At 44.3% G+C, this 20,895-nt stretch overlaps 1 protein-coding gene across 5 annotated transcripts in view; it reads left to right on the top strand.

Moving 5' to 3' along the window:
• The window catches only part of AXIN1 (axin 1), a gene marked incomplete at its 5' end in the record, with an annotated part of 83,822 nt that overhangs the window by 42,562 nt on the left and 20,365 nt on the right, over window positions 1-20,895 (top strand). For all 5 annotated transcript variants that reach the window (XM_081132485.1, XM_081132486.1, XM_081132484.1 and 2 more), the window contains one exon: window positions 17,837-17,977. In XM_081132485.1, coding sequence (XP_080988611.1) covers window positions 17,837-17,977 — 141 coding nt within the window. The remainder of the gene's footprint in view (window positions 1-17,836; window positions 17,978-20,895) is intronic.

Genomic DNA, 20,895 nt, shown 5'->3' with positions numbered 1-20,895 from the left:
CAAAAAGTGTTTCTTGGGCCACAAAGGAGAGAATGTGAGTCAGTTCACCGCTAAACTTCATGTTAACATCTTAGGAAATTGTGCTGTGAATATTTTTGTGGTTATTTGCTTTTGTTGCTGGTGAAATGGATGATAGCACAATTTAAAAGCATAAAGAGGTCGTCAAGAGTGCTAATGTTGCCCTGGCCACTGTGGCTCAGTGGTTAGAGTGTTGGCCTGTGCACTGAAGGGTTGTGGGTTTGATTCCTGGTCAAGAGGCACCTTATGTACCTGGGTTGTGTGATTACTCCCCTCCCCACCCCCATCGGAGCATATGTGGGAAGCAACCACTTAATGTGTCTCTCTCACATTGATATTTTTCTTTTTCTCTCTCTCTTCCCCTCCCCTCCCCTCCCCTCCCTCCCTCCTCCCTCCCTCCCCCCTCCTCCCTCCCTCCCTCCCTCCCTCCCTCCCTCCCTCCCTCCCTCCCTCCCTCCCTCCTCCCTCCTCCTTCCCTCCTTTCCAGTCTCTGAAAAGCAATGGAAAAAATGTCCTCAGATGAGGATTAACCAAAAAAAAACACACACACAAAACAAAAAAAGAGTGCTAAATGTTGCTAAGGGTGTGAAAGAAGCAGTGGTCACAGGCAATTGAAGAGAGAGAAACTGTTGTTGATTTGGATAAATAGAAAGCAGTTAGCTGGTGACAGCATTTCAGAGGGAGTGATAATGTTAGAAAGCAAAGATACTGCATGTTGACTTCCTGAAAGACACCCTTGGAATGAGTACTGGAAGTGATTTAAGGCAAGTAGGGGGTGGTTCAATAAATTTAAAAAAAGAAGTGTTTGTTTATAGATTAAACCATGCATTAGACATGTACTGTATATAAAAAAGGTAAAAGAGGGAATCATTTGGGGGTCTGGAACAAATTAATTCAATTTACATTATTTCTAATGAGAAAAAATGATTTGATTTCGAACAAATAGCTCCTTGAACAGCCTTCTGAAACCAGGTTCCACTATATTTCCCTTTAACTTTTGAAGACTGCTCCTGATGGGTATAGAACTCTAGGTGGGCAGTTTCCTCTCCCTGCTTTTTTTGACTGATGTCCTTCCATTGTCTTCTGGCCACCATTGTTTCTCTGAAGAAGTCAAGTGAAAGTGTTACTGCTGCAGATTGGGAGATGATCTGTCATTTTTTGGTGCTAATGTTAAATTTTTCCTCTTTGTCTTTGCTAAAACTACTGAAGTTTTACTGTTGTGTGTGTTTATCTTGTTTGGGATTTGACATGCTCTTTGAATCTGTGACTTGCTGATTTTCATGAATTTTGGGAAGTTCTTAGTTATTAACTTTTCAAATATTGCTTCTCTCTATTCTCTTCCTCTCCTATGGGATTCCAATTATTCATATGTTAGCCCTTTCTTCTTTCTTAAGCCTTTTCATGCTTTCTGTCCTTTTTTCCTGACCATGCTTCATTGTGGGTATTTTCTAGCCCTGTCTACCAGTTCATTAATTTCTCTTTAATTCACAAATTTCTCCAGTTCTCTGTAATCTACTATGAGGCTCATCTGTTGAGTTCTTAACTCCAGTTACTATATTTTTTGGTTCTAAGGTATTTATTTGATTATTCTTTAAAATTTCCAGTTCTCAAAATAAAAAAATCCTAGTTCTTTGCTCAAAATCTTGAGCTTGTCTTTTAACTTATTGAACATATTAATCACATATATTTTAATGTCTTATCATTTCAAAATTGGAGTAGTTTGTGGTTCTGCTTCTATTGTCTGTGTTCTCTTGTTTCTCAGTCATTGGTCCTGTCTTTTGGTGTAGTGGGCAGTTTTTTATCAGACATATATGAAAAATTTAGAGCTCATATGAAGTACCTGACCATATTTTTCTCCAGTGAGGGTTTACTTTTGCTTTCGACTGCCCTTTTTGTGGGGACACATCACTTTCCTCCAGTCAGGGACCAGTCTTATTGGATGCTGGGCTTCCTTCCATCTTCGGGATTCATCTAGTTCAGATTCATCCCTTCTTCTGCATAGCCCATTGGGCTCCCAACTGAAAGTCTGGGGTATTCACCAGGGCCCATCAATTTTTGCACTCAGAACACCCACTTAAGAATTCTGAGGAGAACTTCTACATTCAGCCTCTGGGGCACTACTCGAGAAACTCGAGGAGAAAAGTGGGACTAAATGGTGGACTTACATCTCTGTTTTCCCCTTTTCTCTCATATTTTAGCCCCTTAAAACCTCATTGCCATGGTTAATTCTCTGGTGCCTTTAAACAGATTAAAACATTTTTGTCTGTTTTTCTAATTGTCCTTTCAAGTGGTTTGGTGTACAACAAGCTAGTCTACCTTGTAAGCAGAAATCCAAGGCTCACTTTATATCAGCTATTTATTTAGAGCTTGATTTTGATGAACCCTATATTAGTTAGTTCTGTTGTGTGGTTTTAAAATAGGAGTCAGAAAAGTCTGTGAAGAGATGAGCGGTTGCTGTTTCTCTGAATGTACCTTCACATGGCCTCTGAGCAGAGAGGCTGTTCTGCCTCACAGTGGCCATGTCACTTGTCCTGAGAGCTATGCTTTTCAGTGGCATCCCTTCCACAGACTGTTGAAGGTCTGCTGTGGTCAGGTACATGAGCAGAAATTAAGTAAATGCTCTGTGGGTTATAAAACACAAATGTTTTTCAGTGGACTTCCTCCCATTCTCCCTCTCAACACTGGTTGCCTGCCTGCCCTGCCAGAACTCACCATTTAGAGGTAAATAATTTGGATAATTTTTGTCCTTCCAGAATGTCTTTATGCATATACAAGTTAATATGAGCGTATTCTTATGTTTTTAATACTTAATATATTTTAAAGTAGAAATTTTCTTATGAGAAATGGATGTGACCTAAAAAATTTGGTCAGTTTCACAGAATGTGGTATATGTTGAGTATAAAGTCTAGATCTATTGTGTATATATTCATTTTTCAGGTTTAAAGATGACTTTACTAATTACTGTAAACATTTTTAGGGTTTTTTTTTGTGTTTTTAATTACATTAATACTTGGATGCTTTTACCAGCCAAGTATTCTTACCCTGTTTCCCCTGTGACAAGTGTGACTGGTTGGTTGAATTACTGGCCAAGGTCACTGGGAAAGAGGGTGAACATAACTGACCTGAATGAGGACCAAACTCAGGGCTTTGGTAGATATAATGTCACCCACCAAACACATGCCAGGTGGCTTCAGCTCCATGTGTCCTATGTGTATTAGGACACGTACACATACCACAATGTGGAGTTGCTGTGCTCAGCATCCAGCTGTCTTCAGCAGGCTTCAGCTGTATTCAGACATTTTGAGCCCATGTCACTGACTATTGTTGAGGGGACAAAAACAAAGGCGCATAGATGCACCTGTGCCGGAGCCCTCCCCACCCCCGCCCTCAAGACTGCCTCTGCAATCCTCATCATGGAAACAGCAATATTGAGCAGGATGTGATGAATCCTGGAGTGAGGCCTGCAGCAGAGACACACACCTCGGTGGAGATCCCAAGAATGGAAGGAACAGGACTAAAGGGATGTCAGACTTGCTCCTTGGTTCTTTGAAATTCCATTTACTTTGGAATGTAAGTTCTGTGGTGCTGTAGTAGAGTTGTGTTGGAGATGTTTTGTTTTGTTTTAATCCTTACCCAAGGATATTTTTTCCCTTGCTTTTCAGAGAGAATAGAAGGGAGGGAGAGAGAGAGAGGGAGAGAGAGAGAAGAAACATCGATGTGAAAGAGATACATCGAGTGGTTGCCTCCCACATGCGCCAAGGCTGTGTTGGAGATGTTTTAAAGATAAAAATGCTTCCACCCTGGCCAGTTTGGCTCAGTGGTTAGGGAGTCGGCCCACAGACTGAAGGGTCCTGGGTTTGATTCCAGCCAGGGGCACGTGCCTCGGTTGCAGGCTCAAACCCGGGCCCCGATCAGGAGGCAACCAATCTATGTGTCTCTTACCATAATGATTTTTCTCTGTCTTCCTCTTCCATTCTCTCTGAATAAGCAATGGGAAAAAAAATCCTTACCTTCCTTCTTCCAGTTATTTTTGTTCATTCTGTGTACATACAGAAACATTTTGATAGATCCTGTGTAGTAGACTTTCTCATAAGATGGTCATGTTAAGTTCATTTGGATAAAGTAAAACTTCTTTAAAAAGAAAATCCTTTTGAAACATTGTGAAAGAGAACTCATAAGCAGAAAAATCAAATACCTCTTACAGAAACAAAATACCCAGAGATTTTCTGTTTCCCCTTTGGGTTTTCACTCTCAGCACAGAGGCTCAGAGTCAAGGAAACTAGACAAAACTTCCTGCGGGTGTCAGGGCTGCCACACAAACTGTTAGCTTAGAAAGAAGGTCTTGAGAATTACCTACCTGATGATGTCAGGAAGTAAAGAGGGTGACTCAAGGCTTGGAAGTAGTGATTGCTTTTTAAAATTTAATTAATTAAATTGTTTTGTCTTTTAAAAAATTTGTTGATTTTTGAGAGAGAGAGCGTAAGAGAAACATGGACTTGTTTTTCCACTTATCCATGCATTCTTTGTTTGCTTCTTGTATGTGCCCTGATCTGGGATCAAGCGTGCAACCTTGGCATATTGGGACAATGCTCTAACCAACTGACCTACCCGGCCAAGGCCTTAGTGATTTCTGAATTACTTCAAGGGAACAAGTTATACTGTTTTGTGAACAGAATTTTGACCTTGATGAAATTCATAATTGTATGTTTAAAAATTTTTAATAAGCCATGTTTTTCAAAAGTTACTATTTTGGGCCCTAGCCAGTTTGGGTCAGTGGTTAGAGCATTGGCCTGGGGACTTAAGGTTCCTGGGTTCGATTCCAGCCCAGGGCATGTACCTCGGTTGTAGGCTTGATCCCTAGCCCAGGTTGGGGGGTGTGTGGGAGGCAACCATGTGATGTTTCTCCCCACCCTACCCCCATTCTCTCTGAAAAGTAATAGAAAAAATATCCTTGGGTGAGGATTAAAAAAAATTACTATTTTGCCCAGCCAGGTGTGTGGCTCAGCGGTTGAGCATCGACCTAGGATCCAGGCGATCAGGGTTTGATTCCCGGTCAGGGCACATGCCCGGATTGCGGGCTGCATCCAGTCAGTGACTCTCTCATCATTGATGTTTCTATCTCTCTCTCCCCCTCTCCCTTCCTCTCTTTGAAATCAATAAAGATATATATATATTTTTTTAAATTACTATTTTGGTTGTATAGCTTCCACACTGAGAACTGGTCTTTTTTTTTTTTTTTTTTAATATATCTTTATTGATTTCAGAGAGAGGAAAGGAGAAGGAGAGAGAGAGAAACATCAATGATGAGAGAGTCATTGATCAGCCGCCTCCTGCACGCCCCCGCCTGGGGATTGAGCCCACAACTCGGGCATGTGCCCTGACTGGGAATCGAACCCCGATCGCCTGGATCCTAGGTCGACGCTCAACCGCTTAGCCATGCCCAGCTGGGCGAGAACTGGTCTTCTTACCAGAGTTTTGTGAGATGCTGGAGTTGCGATCTACAGCCTCTTAACATTTTGCTTTGGGTTATTGACTGATTCCAGCCTGTGTTAGAGATTGAGTTTGACATATGAGCTACCCTTTTGAAGTCAGCAAGGACCCAGGTCTAGAGTCTCCTGTGGTTCTCTAGCTCATGTCTGAAAGATGTCAGAGTGGTAAGCACAGATAGCATCTTAGTTAATTACTCTAAATTACCTTCAGTTTGTTGGGAATTGCCCCTTCTAAATGTTTATTGCAACTGTGACTATTTGTGAAATATGATTGGCACTGAGAAATTCATTGGAGCTTTTATTTGCGGTGTCAAGACTAGAATGAGGGGTTGGGGTCTTCAGGGGAGGGCAGTGCTGGGTATAGGCTGACCCCCACCATTGCAGTGACAACAATTCATTAAAAATCATGGTGGTTGCCCGGGCCGGTGTGGCTTATTGGTTAGAGCGTTGGCCCGCACACTGAAGGGTCTCAGGTTTGATTCCTGGTCAAGGGCATGTACCTGGATTGTGAGTTCACTCCTCACCCCCAGTTGGGGCCTTTGTGGGAGGTGACCAGTTGATTTTTTCCATTGCTTTTCAGAGAGAGTGGAAGGGAGGGGAGGGGGATAGACGATGTGGGATGGACACATTGGTTGCCTCCCCCATGCACCTTGACCAGTGGCTGGGGATCGAACCTGCAGCCGAGTTATATGCCCTTGACCAAAATCGAACCCAAGGCCCTTCAGTCTGCAGGCTGACGCTCTAACCACTGAGAGACTGGCTAAAGCATGATAGCATATTCTTTAAAACATCTTTTGTTCCACTTTTTAAACACTGCCACATAAAGTTTCTCTTTATCAGATCCATGTGAACTTAAAAATCTGATGTGAACAGTTGTATAAGTCCAGGTCCTGAAGAGACTTCTGCTGACATTTAGGAAACTGGAGTGAGCAGGGTAAAGTTGATTTAAATGTGCAATGTTTACTAAGCAGAGAGGAATGGGGTCTTCAGTTTTGTTAACTCACCATGTTTGAACTCTCATTAGTAAGTTCCATAAGTCACTTCTGGAGAGTGCTATATAATTTTCAGAGTGGTCTTCATATTCATTGTTCTATACATTTAAATAACTGCTCTTCAGAGATAAGATACAGAGCAGAGATACATTTTATTGTCAAAGTTATACAGGCATACTTCGGAGATGTGAGTTCAGCTCCGGACCACTTGAATAAAACAAATAATGCAATAAAGTGAGTCACAAACTTTTTGTTTTCCCAGTGCATATAAAAGTTATGTTTACACTATAGTCTATTAAGTGTGCAATAGCATTATGTCTAAAAAATGTACATATCTTAATGAAAAAATACTTTATTACTAAAAAAAAAAGTGAACCATTTCTGAGTCTTCAACAAGTCATGATCTTTTTGCTGGTAGAGGGTCTTACCTTCAATTTGTAAAAAATGCAATATGTGCCCTAGCCGGTTTAGCTAAGTGGTTAGAATGTCAGCCCTTGGACTAAAGGATCCCGGGTTTGATTCTGGCAAAGGGCACATACCTAGGTTGCAGGCTCAGTCCCCAGTGCTGTCAGGGTGCATGCTGGAGGCAACCAATCAGTGTGAGGATATTAAAAAAAAAGGGCAATATCTGTGAAGCACAACAAAACAAGATATGCCTGTGTAAGAAATACATTTGGTGCAGGAAAATTAGAGAATACAGATAAGCAAAAGCATGACCTGATATCCCACTGCTCAGAGTTAGCACTATTTTATCTGGGTCCTCCAAGAGTCCTCTTGGCACATATGTAATCTTTTTTGCCCTGTGAAGATAGGATCCTAATTCAGAATATGTGTCTTCAACAGTGATTTTAAAGTGTTACTGTTTTGAGTAGTATAGCTACCTGTGAGAATTATGGCAAAGAAAAAGCGATACCACCCAGGACCCACCTGTGCCTTCTCTTGTGTGACTGTTACACTAGCTGCAGCGTGCCTTTTCCAGTGGTGAGCTTGGATTCCCCTGAGTAGGATGTCCTTCTGACTAGAGCCTTTAATCTGGGTCATTAAGCATTTGTATCGACTCTCACAGAAAGTTAGTTTGAATTGTGGGATTTAACTGCAACTTGCTGCCTTTAACACCCAGTTCTTTTCCTGCTTGATGCGAGAGACATTGTACTCTGACTGGAGTGCATGGTTGCCAGTCTGTGTTGAGGGCTTTCTATATCATGTGCCAGCAAGCTGTTTGTGTGTGCTATTCCTGAACTGTTGAAACCCTTATGGAGAAGCAACCATTGTCATCCCACTTTGCAGGGAAGGAATGGTGACTTGCCCAAGGTCAGTAGTTGGCAAATGGTGGCCCTGAGAGCTGCTCTAGAACCAGGGTTCCCTACTGTCCACCTCTGGAATGGGCAAATGTGAATGGCCGTTCAACAGCCATCCGGCCCAGTCTATGCTGTGCCTGTGCCACTGAACATACATCCTCCCGCCTTATTGTTTGATTTGACCATAGTGGGCCTTTGATGTGTTGTGCAATTCAGAGCTTATTCACAGTGGTGGGCAGGGTGCTCCAGCTGTACAATAAAAATAAATAAAAAGCCTGCAGAATTTGAAGCCACGAGATGACCTCATGGCACAGGTGACATGGTGGCCAAGCAGGAAGCTTGCACCTAGTACAACCAGGTGACTCATTTTTCTCAGCCTTTCATCTCCTCCCATCCTGAGTTATCTGAGCTTTATCAAAGAGGCAGTAAATGCCCTGTGGTCAGCTTCTGACATCACTTGTTCCTGGCCCTAGGAGTGACCCCCAAGTGTCTATCATCTAAGTAGAGCTCACAATGGATATATAAGTGGGATATATTGGGGGCTTCATGGAGGGGCTATGTATTAAAGGCCAAATTCCTGATTTTGCATGGAGGATATAAAATAGAGATTTTTGTAGCTGACATTGACCTGATTTTTATCACATTTTTTAGTGTAAACGTTTTGAACTTTGGATGGATAAGTAAGTTGTTTTGTAAATGATAGTATGTGTGTGTGAACATGGACAACATGCACCTAAATCATTGCTGCTGCTGCTGCTACACACACACACACACACACACACACACCCCAGAAGCTCAGCTCATCTGTGGGTCGGTACCTTGTATTTTGTACTACTTTGAGGCTAATTTGAAATGAAGTGTTTGTTCTAACCATTCTGGCGCCCTGTCTTGGTCAGTTCTTTGTGATTTTGAAGATTGTACTGTGAGTAGACAGCTCTAGGAACAAATTGCTTTGTTGGGAAGCAGGCCCCTCCTTTCTTGTTCCTAAGGTTCAGGCCTATGAGTAACAGTGGTCTGAAGGCTGGTTGTATCTCTTTGGGTGATGACCTTGTCACTGTTTCACGTTTGAGGGCAATAGAAAAGAGCTGTGGTCTGGGAGCCCTGCACCCAGATTTGCGTCTAGACTCCCACACCCTCTTGTGAGAAAGTGACACAGCAGGATGGGTGCTGGTCCTGCCAGTGTGAAGTACTGTCACTGTGGGTACCCTTCAACTCTAGGAACAACTCAGGTGGCTGTTGCTAGGTGGGTGGAGAAACAAGCCTCCATACCACAGAACACCACCTGCCACAGAAGGGATGACTACTGATATGGACAGTGACCTTCTTGGGTCTCAAAATCCATGTGCCAAGTGAAAGAAGCCCCCAAAATAGGAGCATGTATTCCCTTTGTGGTGCCATTTATACAGAATTCTAAAAGATGCAAAGTAACCTCTAGTGACAGTGGGGGTGGATGGGAACTGGACAGAGGAATTACAAAGGTGCACAAGGAAATTTTGTGGGGTGATGAATACATTCATTATGTTGGTCTTGGTGATGGTTTCATGGGTATAGATATGCATCAGAACTCATCACATTGTACATTTTCATTATGCACAGTTTATTGTATGTTACACATCAGCAAAGCTGTTTTTACAAAAGCAGTTTATGTGCCTTCATCTAGGGGAATTTAGGCTTTTAGGACCAGAGAGTACAGCAGTATCCATTTCCCTAAAGGCTTGGACAGAGCCCAGTTGTTTGCTTCTGTGTGTCAATGACAGGGGTGGGCTCCTGTGTGTGGGCTCTCAGTCAGATCTCAGTAAGGACCAGGCTCTGAGGAGCAGTGGTGTCATTGGAAGCTGCTTCCAGCAGGAGATGGTTGGTAACATGCACTGCTGTTCTTGCCTGCATGTCCATTGGCTGCTGGCTCCATGGGTGCAGATTGGTGACAGTTTTGCAGGGTGTGAACTCATCTGGGATACCCCTTCCCCTCAGTGGATATTGTTGACAGGACAGTCTGGAATCTGCTCATCATGGCACAGCCATGTGGTTCCTGCAGATCGCACCAAATGGCTGGCTGCTAAGTGGTGCCTTGTGCCTGAAACCCCTTCCAATGAGTGCTTGTTTCCTGAGCTCTTTTTCACCCTCCTTCCAATGAAGATCAAACAGGAAGGTACACTTGATGTCCCTGGAGTCTGCAGCGAGGTGGCCATATACTTGTGCTGATCGTAATACGATCAAGAACCATGCTCTGACACTTGGCCATGGAGGCTTCTGGTCAGTACAGAGCATCCTGGGCATGTCAGACTCAGCCCAGGGGACCAGTCAAAGACTGCCTGGGAGGAAGGTGCCCCATTCTCAGGTTGGAATCCCACCAGGTGGCCTGGTTTTCAGTTTGTACACTGAGGTTCTTTGCTGTGTGCCAGTGTTCAATTCTTTTGCATAGTTTATACCTGTTCCCCCATGTCCTCAAGGTGATGAAGGCCGTGTGCCCTCTCTTCTGGGGTATAGGAAACACACCCCTTGGTTTTCCTTTCTGGAAGCCAGTGGTGGTGGATGTCCCAGGTTTCTGTCTGCCCAGTGACCATCTCCTGCCCTTCTGGTGGTAGAGCCCCTTCCCTGGACACAGGGTGTGGAAGGGGGTGCTATGGTGGGGCATAGCTGAAGCCGATCCCTTAAAGTGTAGGCTCTAGGCTCAGACAGGAGCTGGTTTGAGAGAATGAAACCAATGCTTAGGAAGGGGCAGGCCTTGGGCTTGTCAGGTCTCCCCAGACCTACCCACCTACCTTCTGTGGCAAACCCTTTTCTGCCTATGTTGCTTGGTGGGGGCGGAGAGTTTCACATCTTGCTGATAGCAAGGTTCTGACTGATGAACCCTACTGCTGCCGCTCTCTGGATGCCAGAAAGCTGAAGGACTTAACAAGAACCAGCAGTTCTACATGCAGATTTCCACCTTTTGACCTTACGGGAGTCTCTGGGACCAAGATGGTTGGAGATGCATGATGAGGACTCCTGAGGAGCAGACAGGTCTTGAGGGGGACATGCAGGGCTGGGGATTACATGGGATGTGCCTAGAGGGTGGGTGGCCAGGTGAGGAGCTGGGGTGGGGAGGGGCTCAGTCAGAGCAAAGCAAAATCAAACTGAAAACTGGGCCACCTGGTGGGATTGCAGTCTAAAAGTGGGGCACCTTCCTCCCAGGCAGCCCTTGATTGGCCCCCTGGAGCCAAAGAGCTCACCATACTTTCCTGCTTGCCTCCCTGGGTTCCAAACCTTTTCCTTGACCAGGGTTGCCATTCCTTCCTGCCTGATTAGCACTCCAAAGGCTTTAATCAGATTAAAAATATATAGTTCCAGTGTTTCTAGCTAGTGTTCTCAGCAGGAGGTTTACCCTGAATTGCCTGGTGGGATCTCATCCCACCCTTGAAGGAGGTAGGAATCCTAAATACAGCAGCCCTTCAGGGGCCTACAGTCCAGCCCGGAATCTCACAGCTTAAGACATTGGATTAAGGTGCTGGGGACTCCTAGTGCCCAAGTCCCGGCCCGGGTCGAGTGCACATGCTCTGGAGAAGAAAGCATCATCCTAGGCTTTTAGTTCAGAGAGATTTCACACCCAGTGTCTGGCCCTCTGTTCAGTATAACCAGATACTGAGTGAAAAATAGGCACTCAAAGGTGCAAGACAAAGGGATAAAAAAATGAGAGAAAGCAATGGGGATATAGATAATGCAGTTAACAGACACACCCTCGGTGAAAATTGTTTAGGTCCAGGGCAGGGAGTACCAGATGAGCTGGGGATCCATGACAGAGAGCAAGGAAATGTTCACAGACCGAAGGGCCATGATCAGGTATGAGCAGAAATGAAAGGAATGGATTCTAATCTACTGGATAAATAAAAATCTGAGAGTCCACACTGACATAAATAAATGTGGTAGAGGGAAAGTCTTCCTTACAGTATAATGTCAACTAATAAATACAACTCAAATGATGGCATTAGAAAAATCACTGGATGTTCATAGAGAATGTACATAATCTCAAAGTATCTCCCCATGAATTGCCTATTGATTACAAAGGAAAAATAATAACAGTAGAAAAATTTGGCAGGCTCTTGGTTTGCTTTCATTATGGGACCCACTAGCATGATGTTCTTGATGTGATACAGCACCATTTCTTTCATGTTCCTGCCAAGAATGCCTGATGTGAATCTCAGGGCAAGGAAACGACGAGACATTCTACAGAACTGGCATGGGCTCTTGAGAATGTCATGGTCAGGAAGGATGAAGACTGCGGAGGGCCTGCCCAGATTAAAGGACACTGAAGACACAGCATAGTCAATGTGCAGTTATGGCCTGGATCTTGGAAAATAAGAATAGCTCTAATGGCATTACTGGGACAGTGGAGGAAATCTGAGTTTGGCCTTTGGATTAGTGACTGGTATAGTATGGGTTGAATTGCCTGCTGCTCTTGGCCTGTGGTGAGAGCAGAGGCACTATGAGTTACAGGTAAGGGAGTGATACCTCCTTCAGCCTTAGCACTGGGGGTAGGAGGAGGAGCCGTTAGCCAGCCTGAGAACCTGCCTTCAGCAAGCACAGGGTCAGGTGGGCAGGGCTGGCACCTCCTCACCTTCCGAGGAGTGATAGGTGGAGAAGCTGACAAGTGGTATTTTTGAAAGGCCTGGGTGTACAAATCTCTGAGACCCTGCTTTCTGTTCTTTTGGATACATACCAATAAGTGTAATTACTGGATCTTACGGTAATTCTGTTTTAATTTTTAGGAACTGCCATACTATGTTCCATAGCAGCTGCACCATTTTACATTCCTACCAGCAGTGCACAAGGTTCTATAGAAATTGAAAATAACCACCAACCTAGAATGCCCGTGCACCAAAGGGGTTGCAGGTTCAATTCCTGGTCAGGGCACATACCCAGGTTGCAGGTTCAATCCCCAGTTGTGGTGCATACGGGAGGCAAGCGATTGATGTTTTTCTCTCACATCCATGTTTCTCTCTCTCTCTTTCTCCCCCTTTCCCTTCCTCTCTTTCTCTAAAAAAGAAGGGGAAATAAATATAGTTTCAGACTGACAAACACTGAGAAAGTCATCACCGGCAGCCCTTTTCTAAAGGAGATAGCTAAGGATGTTCTCAGGCAGAAGGAAAATGCTCTCAGGTAGAAACTCCTGGACACAGGAAAGGGAAAATATGGAGGTAACTCTTAAGTGACTTTCAGTTGTTGAAACAATACTTATAATGTCTTGTGGGGTTTAAGGCATCTATAGAATTAAAATACAGGATACCAGTAGCATGTCAGTGTGTGAGGGAGGTGAATGGAGGGAATTCTGACCTTGCGTTGCCTAGGAAGAGGTAAATGCACTTAATTGGACTTTGATACATAAAGGCTACCTATTGTAATCTTTATGGGAATCACTATCAGAATAGTAAAAGGGTTACTTTATTAGAAGAAGGGGATGGAACCAGAAAAATATTCAAAAAGAAGTCAAGGAAGAACAAAACAAAATAGGACCGATGTGACAAACAGAAAGCAAGTTAAGATGGTGTCCCCACTCTCAGTAATCAAACTAAATGCGGCAGGACTAAGTGATGTAATTAAAAGAAAAAACTGGGAAATTGGATCTTAACAAAAGACACAAAAGTAGAGACTATAGAAAGGTTGAATTGAATGTAAAAAGATGGAAAATGAAAGTCCTGTGAACTGCAGCCAGAGAGCAGTCACCACAGGCAGGATGAGGGCTCAGGGGTTATGTTTGTGTGGGTCCTGTCAGGTTTTATTCTGAGAACTTTGAAAGCTGCAGAGGAGTTGGACATTTTCCTAGATACACCACATGGGAAATTGGCCAAATGTGTTATGCCCATGTTCATGCAGGAGTTTGTGTCTGCACACCAGCACACACACATGCAAGCACACACACTTCCCTCTCGCCTCTGGTCCTAGAGTCCCCACATGACATTTCCTCTCACACGTCATTAGTCAGAATTTTCTTTGTCACATCAGCCTGCAGTGAAGCCCAGCAACTCTGTTTTCCATGGCAAGAGGTGAGCACTACCTGTCCCAAGAGCCAGCTTCACTGTCTAGAACCTGAAAAGGTAAACAGGCGATGGCAGTGTTCCTTCCTTTCTCTTCCCTCTGTTCTCTGAACTTGAGGTGCATGTACATAGTGGGATTTGCTGTGCACTGGATGCTATAGAAAATTAAGAATCCATATTTTCCCTGCTTATCACCTTAAAGATGAATTTTTCTAGATGTGTGAAAGGCACATCTGGGAGCTGTCAAAAGAGGAAGGAAGGCAGACTCGGACGCATTGAAGTCTGAGGCTCGGTCCTGCTGATGTGGGTTCCTGCCCTATGGAGGGAGGTGAAGGTGGGCGCTTGCAGGTGTGTGGGGCTCTTCAGTATGATCTGTGGGCTCAGGCTTCTGTGTTGTGAGTGCTGTGACACCTTATTCTCTTTAATTTGACTTTTTTGTTTGACCAAATGGGTGTTCATTCAAAGTTACCAAAGTTTAATATTCCTTAAATGTTAAAAGGAAACTGAAAAACCAACAGTTCAGCACTTAGCCTATAATTTGAATTTCAGTTTGGTGGCTGTTAGGTGACGATGTTGGTGGTTTTATTTTTCAAGTGCCAGAATAACAGTGTCATTTAAAAAATAAGTTTTTGATATTAAGCAAAGAAGGTGATGTTGCATATCATTTCTTCTGTGTCAGATACAGTCTAAACAAGGAGATGTAAACAGACAGGGCCCAGGGACAGACTGTCTACATCCTGAAGATGTCCCTGTCCTTCCTTTAAGTCTTTGGACATGATGGGTTCCTGAGAGCCTTCATAGCTGTGCCTCTGCTCTCTTTGGGCCAGAACATGTTAGTGGCCTCCAAGGCTGCCATCAAGCTACATTGGGTGGGTCAGAAATACTGTGTGTGGTGTTGGACAGTGACTAACCCCCTGGGTGGTGTTCCCTCTCTGTGATGCCAGAATGATTAACATCTATCTGCTTCCTGAGTCGGGTGGGTAAGTTATATGGCCTAGTTACTGTTCACTGCTGTGACTTCGATGGCTGGAATAGGAGGAGTACTGACCATGGTTGGCATTGTTTTATTGTTTGTGGCCTCAGGTGCTGCTCTTGCCAAGGCCCCAGGGGATTTGACCCTCCTCTGTGGGCCTGCCTTCCAGCCGCACTTCCTGGCCCCACCCTTCCCCACATAGCCTGTGTGACAGGTGTCAAGATACCAACATGCCTGGTCCTGCGGTCTTGTTCAAGTGCCTTTTCCTGAGTATGTGCATGACATGAAACGTGGCTTCCAGAAGGTTCTGTTCATCAGGCAATGGGTGTCCACAGGGGTTCTGTCAGCTTAGAAACAATCTGGTCTCTCTTTTTACACTGAGGACACTGAAGTCCAAAGGACAGGGTGACTTGTCCTAGGTCCTGGCAGTCAGTGCAGGCTGTCATTCACCAGTACAGCAAGTACTCAACTACTGTCAGCAGCAACTCTAATCAGAAGTGAGGCTAGGGCTGGGTTCGGGGGTAGGCTGTGACTGGGGCCCAATGTGCACATCACTGAGCATTCAGCATGAAAACTCCAGCCTCCTACAGACATGGGGCCTTCAGAGACCCTTGGTCCTTTCCCACTTTCAGCATGACGTGTAGAGGCCTGACAGATGTGGCTGTTCAGGGCAGTCTTGGAAGAGGTGGTGTCAGAACACAAGGCCGAGGATAGCAGTGAGGGGTCAGGAAAGCTGATGTGTAGATAGATCAGTGGAACAGCGTAGACTCCAAAAATAAATGTGTGTCTGAGGGAGGTTCAGATCTAATGCAGAGAAAGATTCAGTATTTAGTGATAACAACTGGCTCTCCATTTTGATGCAAGAAAGTGAGGTAGATTTTACATATGCATTTCAGGTAAAGATCTAAATTTCAAAAAACTATTGAAGCATTTGAAGATAAACAGAATATATTTACAATCTTGGGATGAAGGGCTACATATGTAAGATAGGGGAAAAAATCTATAAAGGAAGAGTTTGCTAAATCTGATTTCATAGAAGTAAAGCACTTTTGTATGACCACAATCAACATAAACAAGGTTTAAAAAAAAGTGACTTTAGCCTTGGCTGGGTGGCTCAGTTGATAGGAGTGTCGTCCCATCCTATACACCAAAAGGTTGCAGGTTCAGGTTTGATCCCCAGTCAGGGCACATACGGGAGGCAACTGATCGATGTTTCTCTCTTACACAGATGTTTCTCTCCCTCCCTCCCTCCTTCCCTGTCTCCTCTCTAAAATCAAACATATCCTCAGGTGAGGATTTAAAAAATAAAAAGTGACTTTAGAGGGAAATTTTTTTTTTTTAATATGTTTAATTTTTTTTAAACAGAGGAAGGGAGAGGGATAGAGAGATAGAAACATCAATGAGAAACATCAATTGGCTGCCTCCTGCATGCCCCCTATTGGGGATAGAGCCCACAACTGGGGCATGTGCCCTGACTGGAAAGTGAACTGGTAACCTCTTGGTTCATGGGTTGACACTCAACCACTGAGCCACACTGATGGAGTGAGAAAATTTATTTTGTATATATAGCCAGAGGTTAATAGTAAGAATATTTAAAGACTGATATAAATCACTAAGAAACTCATAAACAGCACAGTAGAAAATGGGCAAAAAGCCCGGCCGGGCATGGCTCAGCAGTTGAGCATCGACCTAGGATCCAGGCAGTCGGGGTTCAGTTTCTGGTCAGGGCACATGCCCGAGTTGCAGGCTCGATCCCCAGTTGGGGGCTTGCAGGAGGCGGCCAATCAGTGACTCTCGTCATTGATGTTTCTTTCTTTTTTTTTAAATGAACATGTAGTTTTTCCTCACATCCAGGTTGTTCTTTACCAAGATGGCCCCATTTTTTTTTTTTTTTTTTAATATATCTTTATTGATTCCAGAGAGAGGAAAGGAAAGGGAGAGAGAGAGAGATAGAAACATCAATGATGAGACATTGATTGAGCCCACAACCCGGGCATGTGCCCTGACCGGGAATCGAACCCTGATCACCTGGATCCCAGGTCGACGCTCAACCGCTGAGCCATGCCTGGCCGGGCTCGTCATTGATGTTTCTGTCTATCTATCTACCTTTCCTTTCCTCTCTCTGAAATCAATAAAGATATATTTTTAAAAAAAGAAAATGAGCAAAAGACATAAATAGGTAACTTACAGAATGAATTTAAATGACACACAAAACTGCCAGCCTGTTAATCCAGGAAGTGAAAACTAAAATATAGTGGCATTTTCTGGCTAATCACGTGACTAGTGGAGATGAATCCCACCCAGGGAGTGACTGCTCCTGGTAGGAAGTGACTGGAGGGCAGCATGAAGCCTCTGTTAAACCCACACATACCTTCTCTCGCCATCCACTACATTCCATCCTGTGACAGTTCTCAGACTTGTGCACAGGAGTCTCCCCTAAAAGTGTGGCTTTCAAGAGGTAGTGGGCATCAGGCTTGATGCTGCTGCTGCAACACCCGGGAAGTTGGGTGTACTTTGCAGCAAATAAGTCTGCTCTTTAGAAGAAGGAAGAGCAGAACAGCTGTGTCATGTTGCTAGTTATGTGCATAAAAACGCAAACCCAAATAATAATCTGTGTGTTCACTTACACATCTCCTAAATGCAGAGGAAAGATCTGGAAGATGCCTGGGGCTTAACAGATCCCACTGGGGGGGTGGGAGGCAGGATGAAGATGCCAGCCCTTTCTACTCTCTTTTTTTTTTAGAATATATCTGTGTTGATTTCAGAGAGAGGAAGGGAGAGGGAGAGAGAGAGGGAGAAACATCAATGATGAGAGAGTCATTGATCGGCTGCAGCCCTCAACTCGGATACGTGCCCTGACCGGGAATCGAACCCCAATCTCCTGGATCCTAGGTCGATGCTCAACTGCTGAGCCATGCCCAGCCGGGCCTACTCTCTTTCTTGAATTGTTTGCATTTGTAGTTCATATATAGGGATATCCATATGGTTCTGAAAACATGACTTAATGCTCGAAGATGTTATTGGACTGCTTCTGACGTGCCTTCTTTGTTTGCAGATACGGATCCTGGCGGGAGCCTGTCAACCCCTATTATGTCAACTCTGGCTATGCCCTCGCTCCAGCCACCAGCACCAATGACAGTGAGCAGCAGAGCCTCTCCAGCGACGCGGACAGCCTGTCCCTCACTGACAGCAGTGTGTAAGTCCCCCCTGCCTGGGTGAGTGCAGCCCTCGTGGAGTACAGTAGCCTGTGCCAGTCCCAACTGGAGCTTTGTCATCATGGAAAATGATTCACCCTTCTCCCAACTTGGTGTTAGTACATCTGATGTACAGACAGACCAGCTGCGTTGCAGGAAGTGTTGTTAAAAATCCTAACATAGCCCAGCCGGTGTGGCTCAGTTGAGCATTGTCCCATGCACCGGAAGGTCACTGGTTAGATTCCCGGTCAGGGCACATGCTCGGGTTGCGAGTTTGATTCCCAGTTGGGGGGAATGTGGGAGGCAGCCAATTGATGTTTGTTTCTCTCCCTCTCCTTTCCTCTCTGAAATCAATATAAACATACTTTTTAAAAAACCGTAACATAAACGGGAATTCAGTTTTTCGTTAGTTGCTTCTCTCTGAGGCCAAGGCTGCAGGAACCTTTGAAAGAGGAGAAACAGTGGGGTCACATTGAAACAAATTCCAGAGCTGCTTGTGCTAGAGCTCTTTGGTTCTAATTTTCACTTTGGTTTTTATAGTGTGGGAGTTCACTTTAAAGGTTGGCACTGGTTAGTAGCCAAGCAGAGGGTGGCTGCCTGCCCAGGTAGATGTGACCCTGGTGCCATCCCTGGAAGGCTGCACTGCTATGCAGGTGCATTTCTTTTTTTTAAATGTATCTTTATTGATTTCAGAGAGAGGAAAGGAAAGGGAGAGAGAGAGAGATACAAACATCAATGATGAGAGAGTCATTGATCGGCTGCCTCCTGCACGCCCCCGACTGGGGATCAAGCCCACAACCTGGGCATGTGCCTTGACCGAGAATCGAACCCTGATTGCCTGGATCCTAGGTCGATTCTCAACCGCTGAGCCATTCCCGGCCAGGCATGCAGGTGCATTTCTTGTCAACACTCTTCTGCACTTGTCAGTTTTTTAAATTTAGAAATTGTCATACAGGTGAGCAGTCTCTGTTATTTTACCATGGGGGGACCGGGAGATGGGAGCAAGAGAAGAAGTTGGTGCAGCTGGTTATCTGCTGGCCCAGTGCCTGGATGTTTCAGAGACTGCAACCAGGGCGGGGTTTTGCATGTCCAAGAGGTCTCAATGACCACATAGAGCCACATTGCGCCTCCGTGTCTCAGTAATGGCAGCGGATCTTTCATCATCCTCGCAAGGGAAGCCCTCCCTTTGTGGGAAAGTGCTTGTTTTCAGACACTACCTCCTTCAAGTTGGCAGGTTGCTTGTTGGGACTCAAGTACACATTAGAAGCTTGATGGTGTCAAATGGTGTCTTACTAGATTAGGGCATTGCCCTTCCCACCCCCTGAGGTCATTTAGGGTCTTGACCTTGCTGCCGCTGATGTCAGACTTTCCCAACTTTTGGTCCTTTTGCCATTTGCCAACTGACCAGCACTGATGGGAGGGAAAGATCTGCTCAGGGTTGGGACCTAGGGATGGAGGCAGACTCCTGGGCACCCTCCAGCCTCAGGGCCAGGAAGCCTTTGGCCGTCACAGTGAGCATGTGTGAGCCCACTGACTGCAGGGTTCTTTCCCCACAAGTCTGAGACCTCATAGCATCATGATCAGGACTCCCAGCTGGGCTGGGGCAGCAAGCTGTCAGCTGGTCACATGGAGACTTCTCCCCGGTCCAGCCTGTTTCTTCATGTGAAAAGTTTGAGGAGTCCGATTTAAATAAGAAAGAAAATAAGGGCTACTAAGCCCATGTTCTTGTAGTTGAACACATACTTGAAAATTGTGTCCCACTTATTGTGTCATTTTTATAGTTTACACCTTCCATTTGTCCACCTTTTTTTTTTTTTTTTGGTTTATCCTCACCCAAGGATATTTTTTCCATTGATTTAGAGTGGAAGGGAGGAAGGGGGTGTGGAAAGAGAAACATCGATATGAGAGAGACACATGGATTGCTTGCTTCCCATATGTGCCCCAGCTGGGGCCAGGAATAAAGCCGAAACCCAGGCATACACCCTTGATTGGGAATCAAACCCTTCACCCTTCAGTGCCACTGAGCCACATTGGCCAGGGCACCTGTCTTTTTTTTTTTTTTTTTAATCTCATCTGTAAACATTCTTGAATATTTTGTTGATCCTCAAAATCAATCAGTAGTAGTTGAAATTCAATAAATATTTGTTAAATGAATGTTTGTTTAAATTTAAATTGTACTTTTCAATTACAGTTTATATTCAATATTATTTTCAATTAGTTTCAGACGTACCGCACAGTGGTTAGACAATCATATACTTTACAAACTGTTCCCCCTGATATTTCCATACCCACCTAGCACCATACATAGTTATTACAATATTATTCACTATATTTCCTGTGCTGTACTTTACATCCCCATGACTGTTTTATAACTACCAAGGTCTTAATTTCTTCATTTTGTTCACCCAGTCCCCCAGCCCCCTCTGGCAACAGTCTGTTCTCTTTATCTATGAGTCTATTTCTGTTTTGTTTGCCAGTTTATTTTGTCCTTTAGATTCCACATATAAGTGAAATCATATGGTATTTGTCTTTCTCTGACTTATTTCAGTTAGCATAATATCCCCTAGGTCCATCCATGCTGTCACAAATCGTCAGATTTTATTTTTTTATGGCTGAGTAATATTTCATCATATATATATATATACCACAACTTTTTCCCCCCACTTGTCTATTTATGGGCACTTGGGTTGCTCACCTGTCGTGTCTATTGTAAATAACACTGCTATGAACATAAGGGCACGTGTATTCTTTTGAATTAATGTTTTGGGTTTCTTTGGATATATACCCAAAACCGGAATTGCTAGGTCATAAAGGCAGTTCTATTTTAAATTTTTTGAGGACCCTCCATACTGTTTTCCATAGTAGCTGCATGAGGGCTCCCTTCTCCCCCATCCTCGCCAACACTTGTTATTTGTTGATT

The sequence above is a fragment of the Miniopterus schreibersii genome, assembly GCF_964146895.1.
Source record: "Miniopterus schreibersii genome assembly, chromosome: 3".
Taxonomy (NCBI): domain Eukaryota; kingdom Metazoa; phylum Chordata; class Mammalia; order Chiroptera; family Miniopteridae; genus Miniopterus; species Miniopterus schreibersii.
The sequence above is the reverse complement of the archived record's forward strand: the minus strand, read 5'-3'. Positions and strand labels throughout refer to the sequence as shown.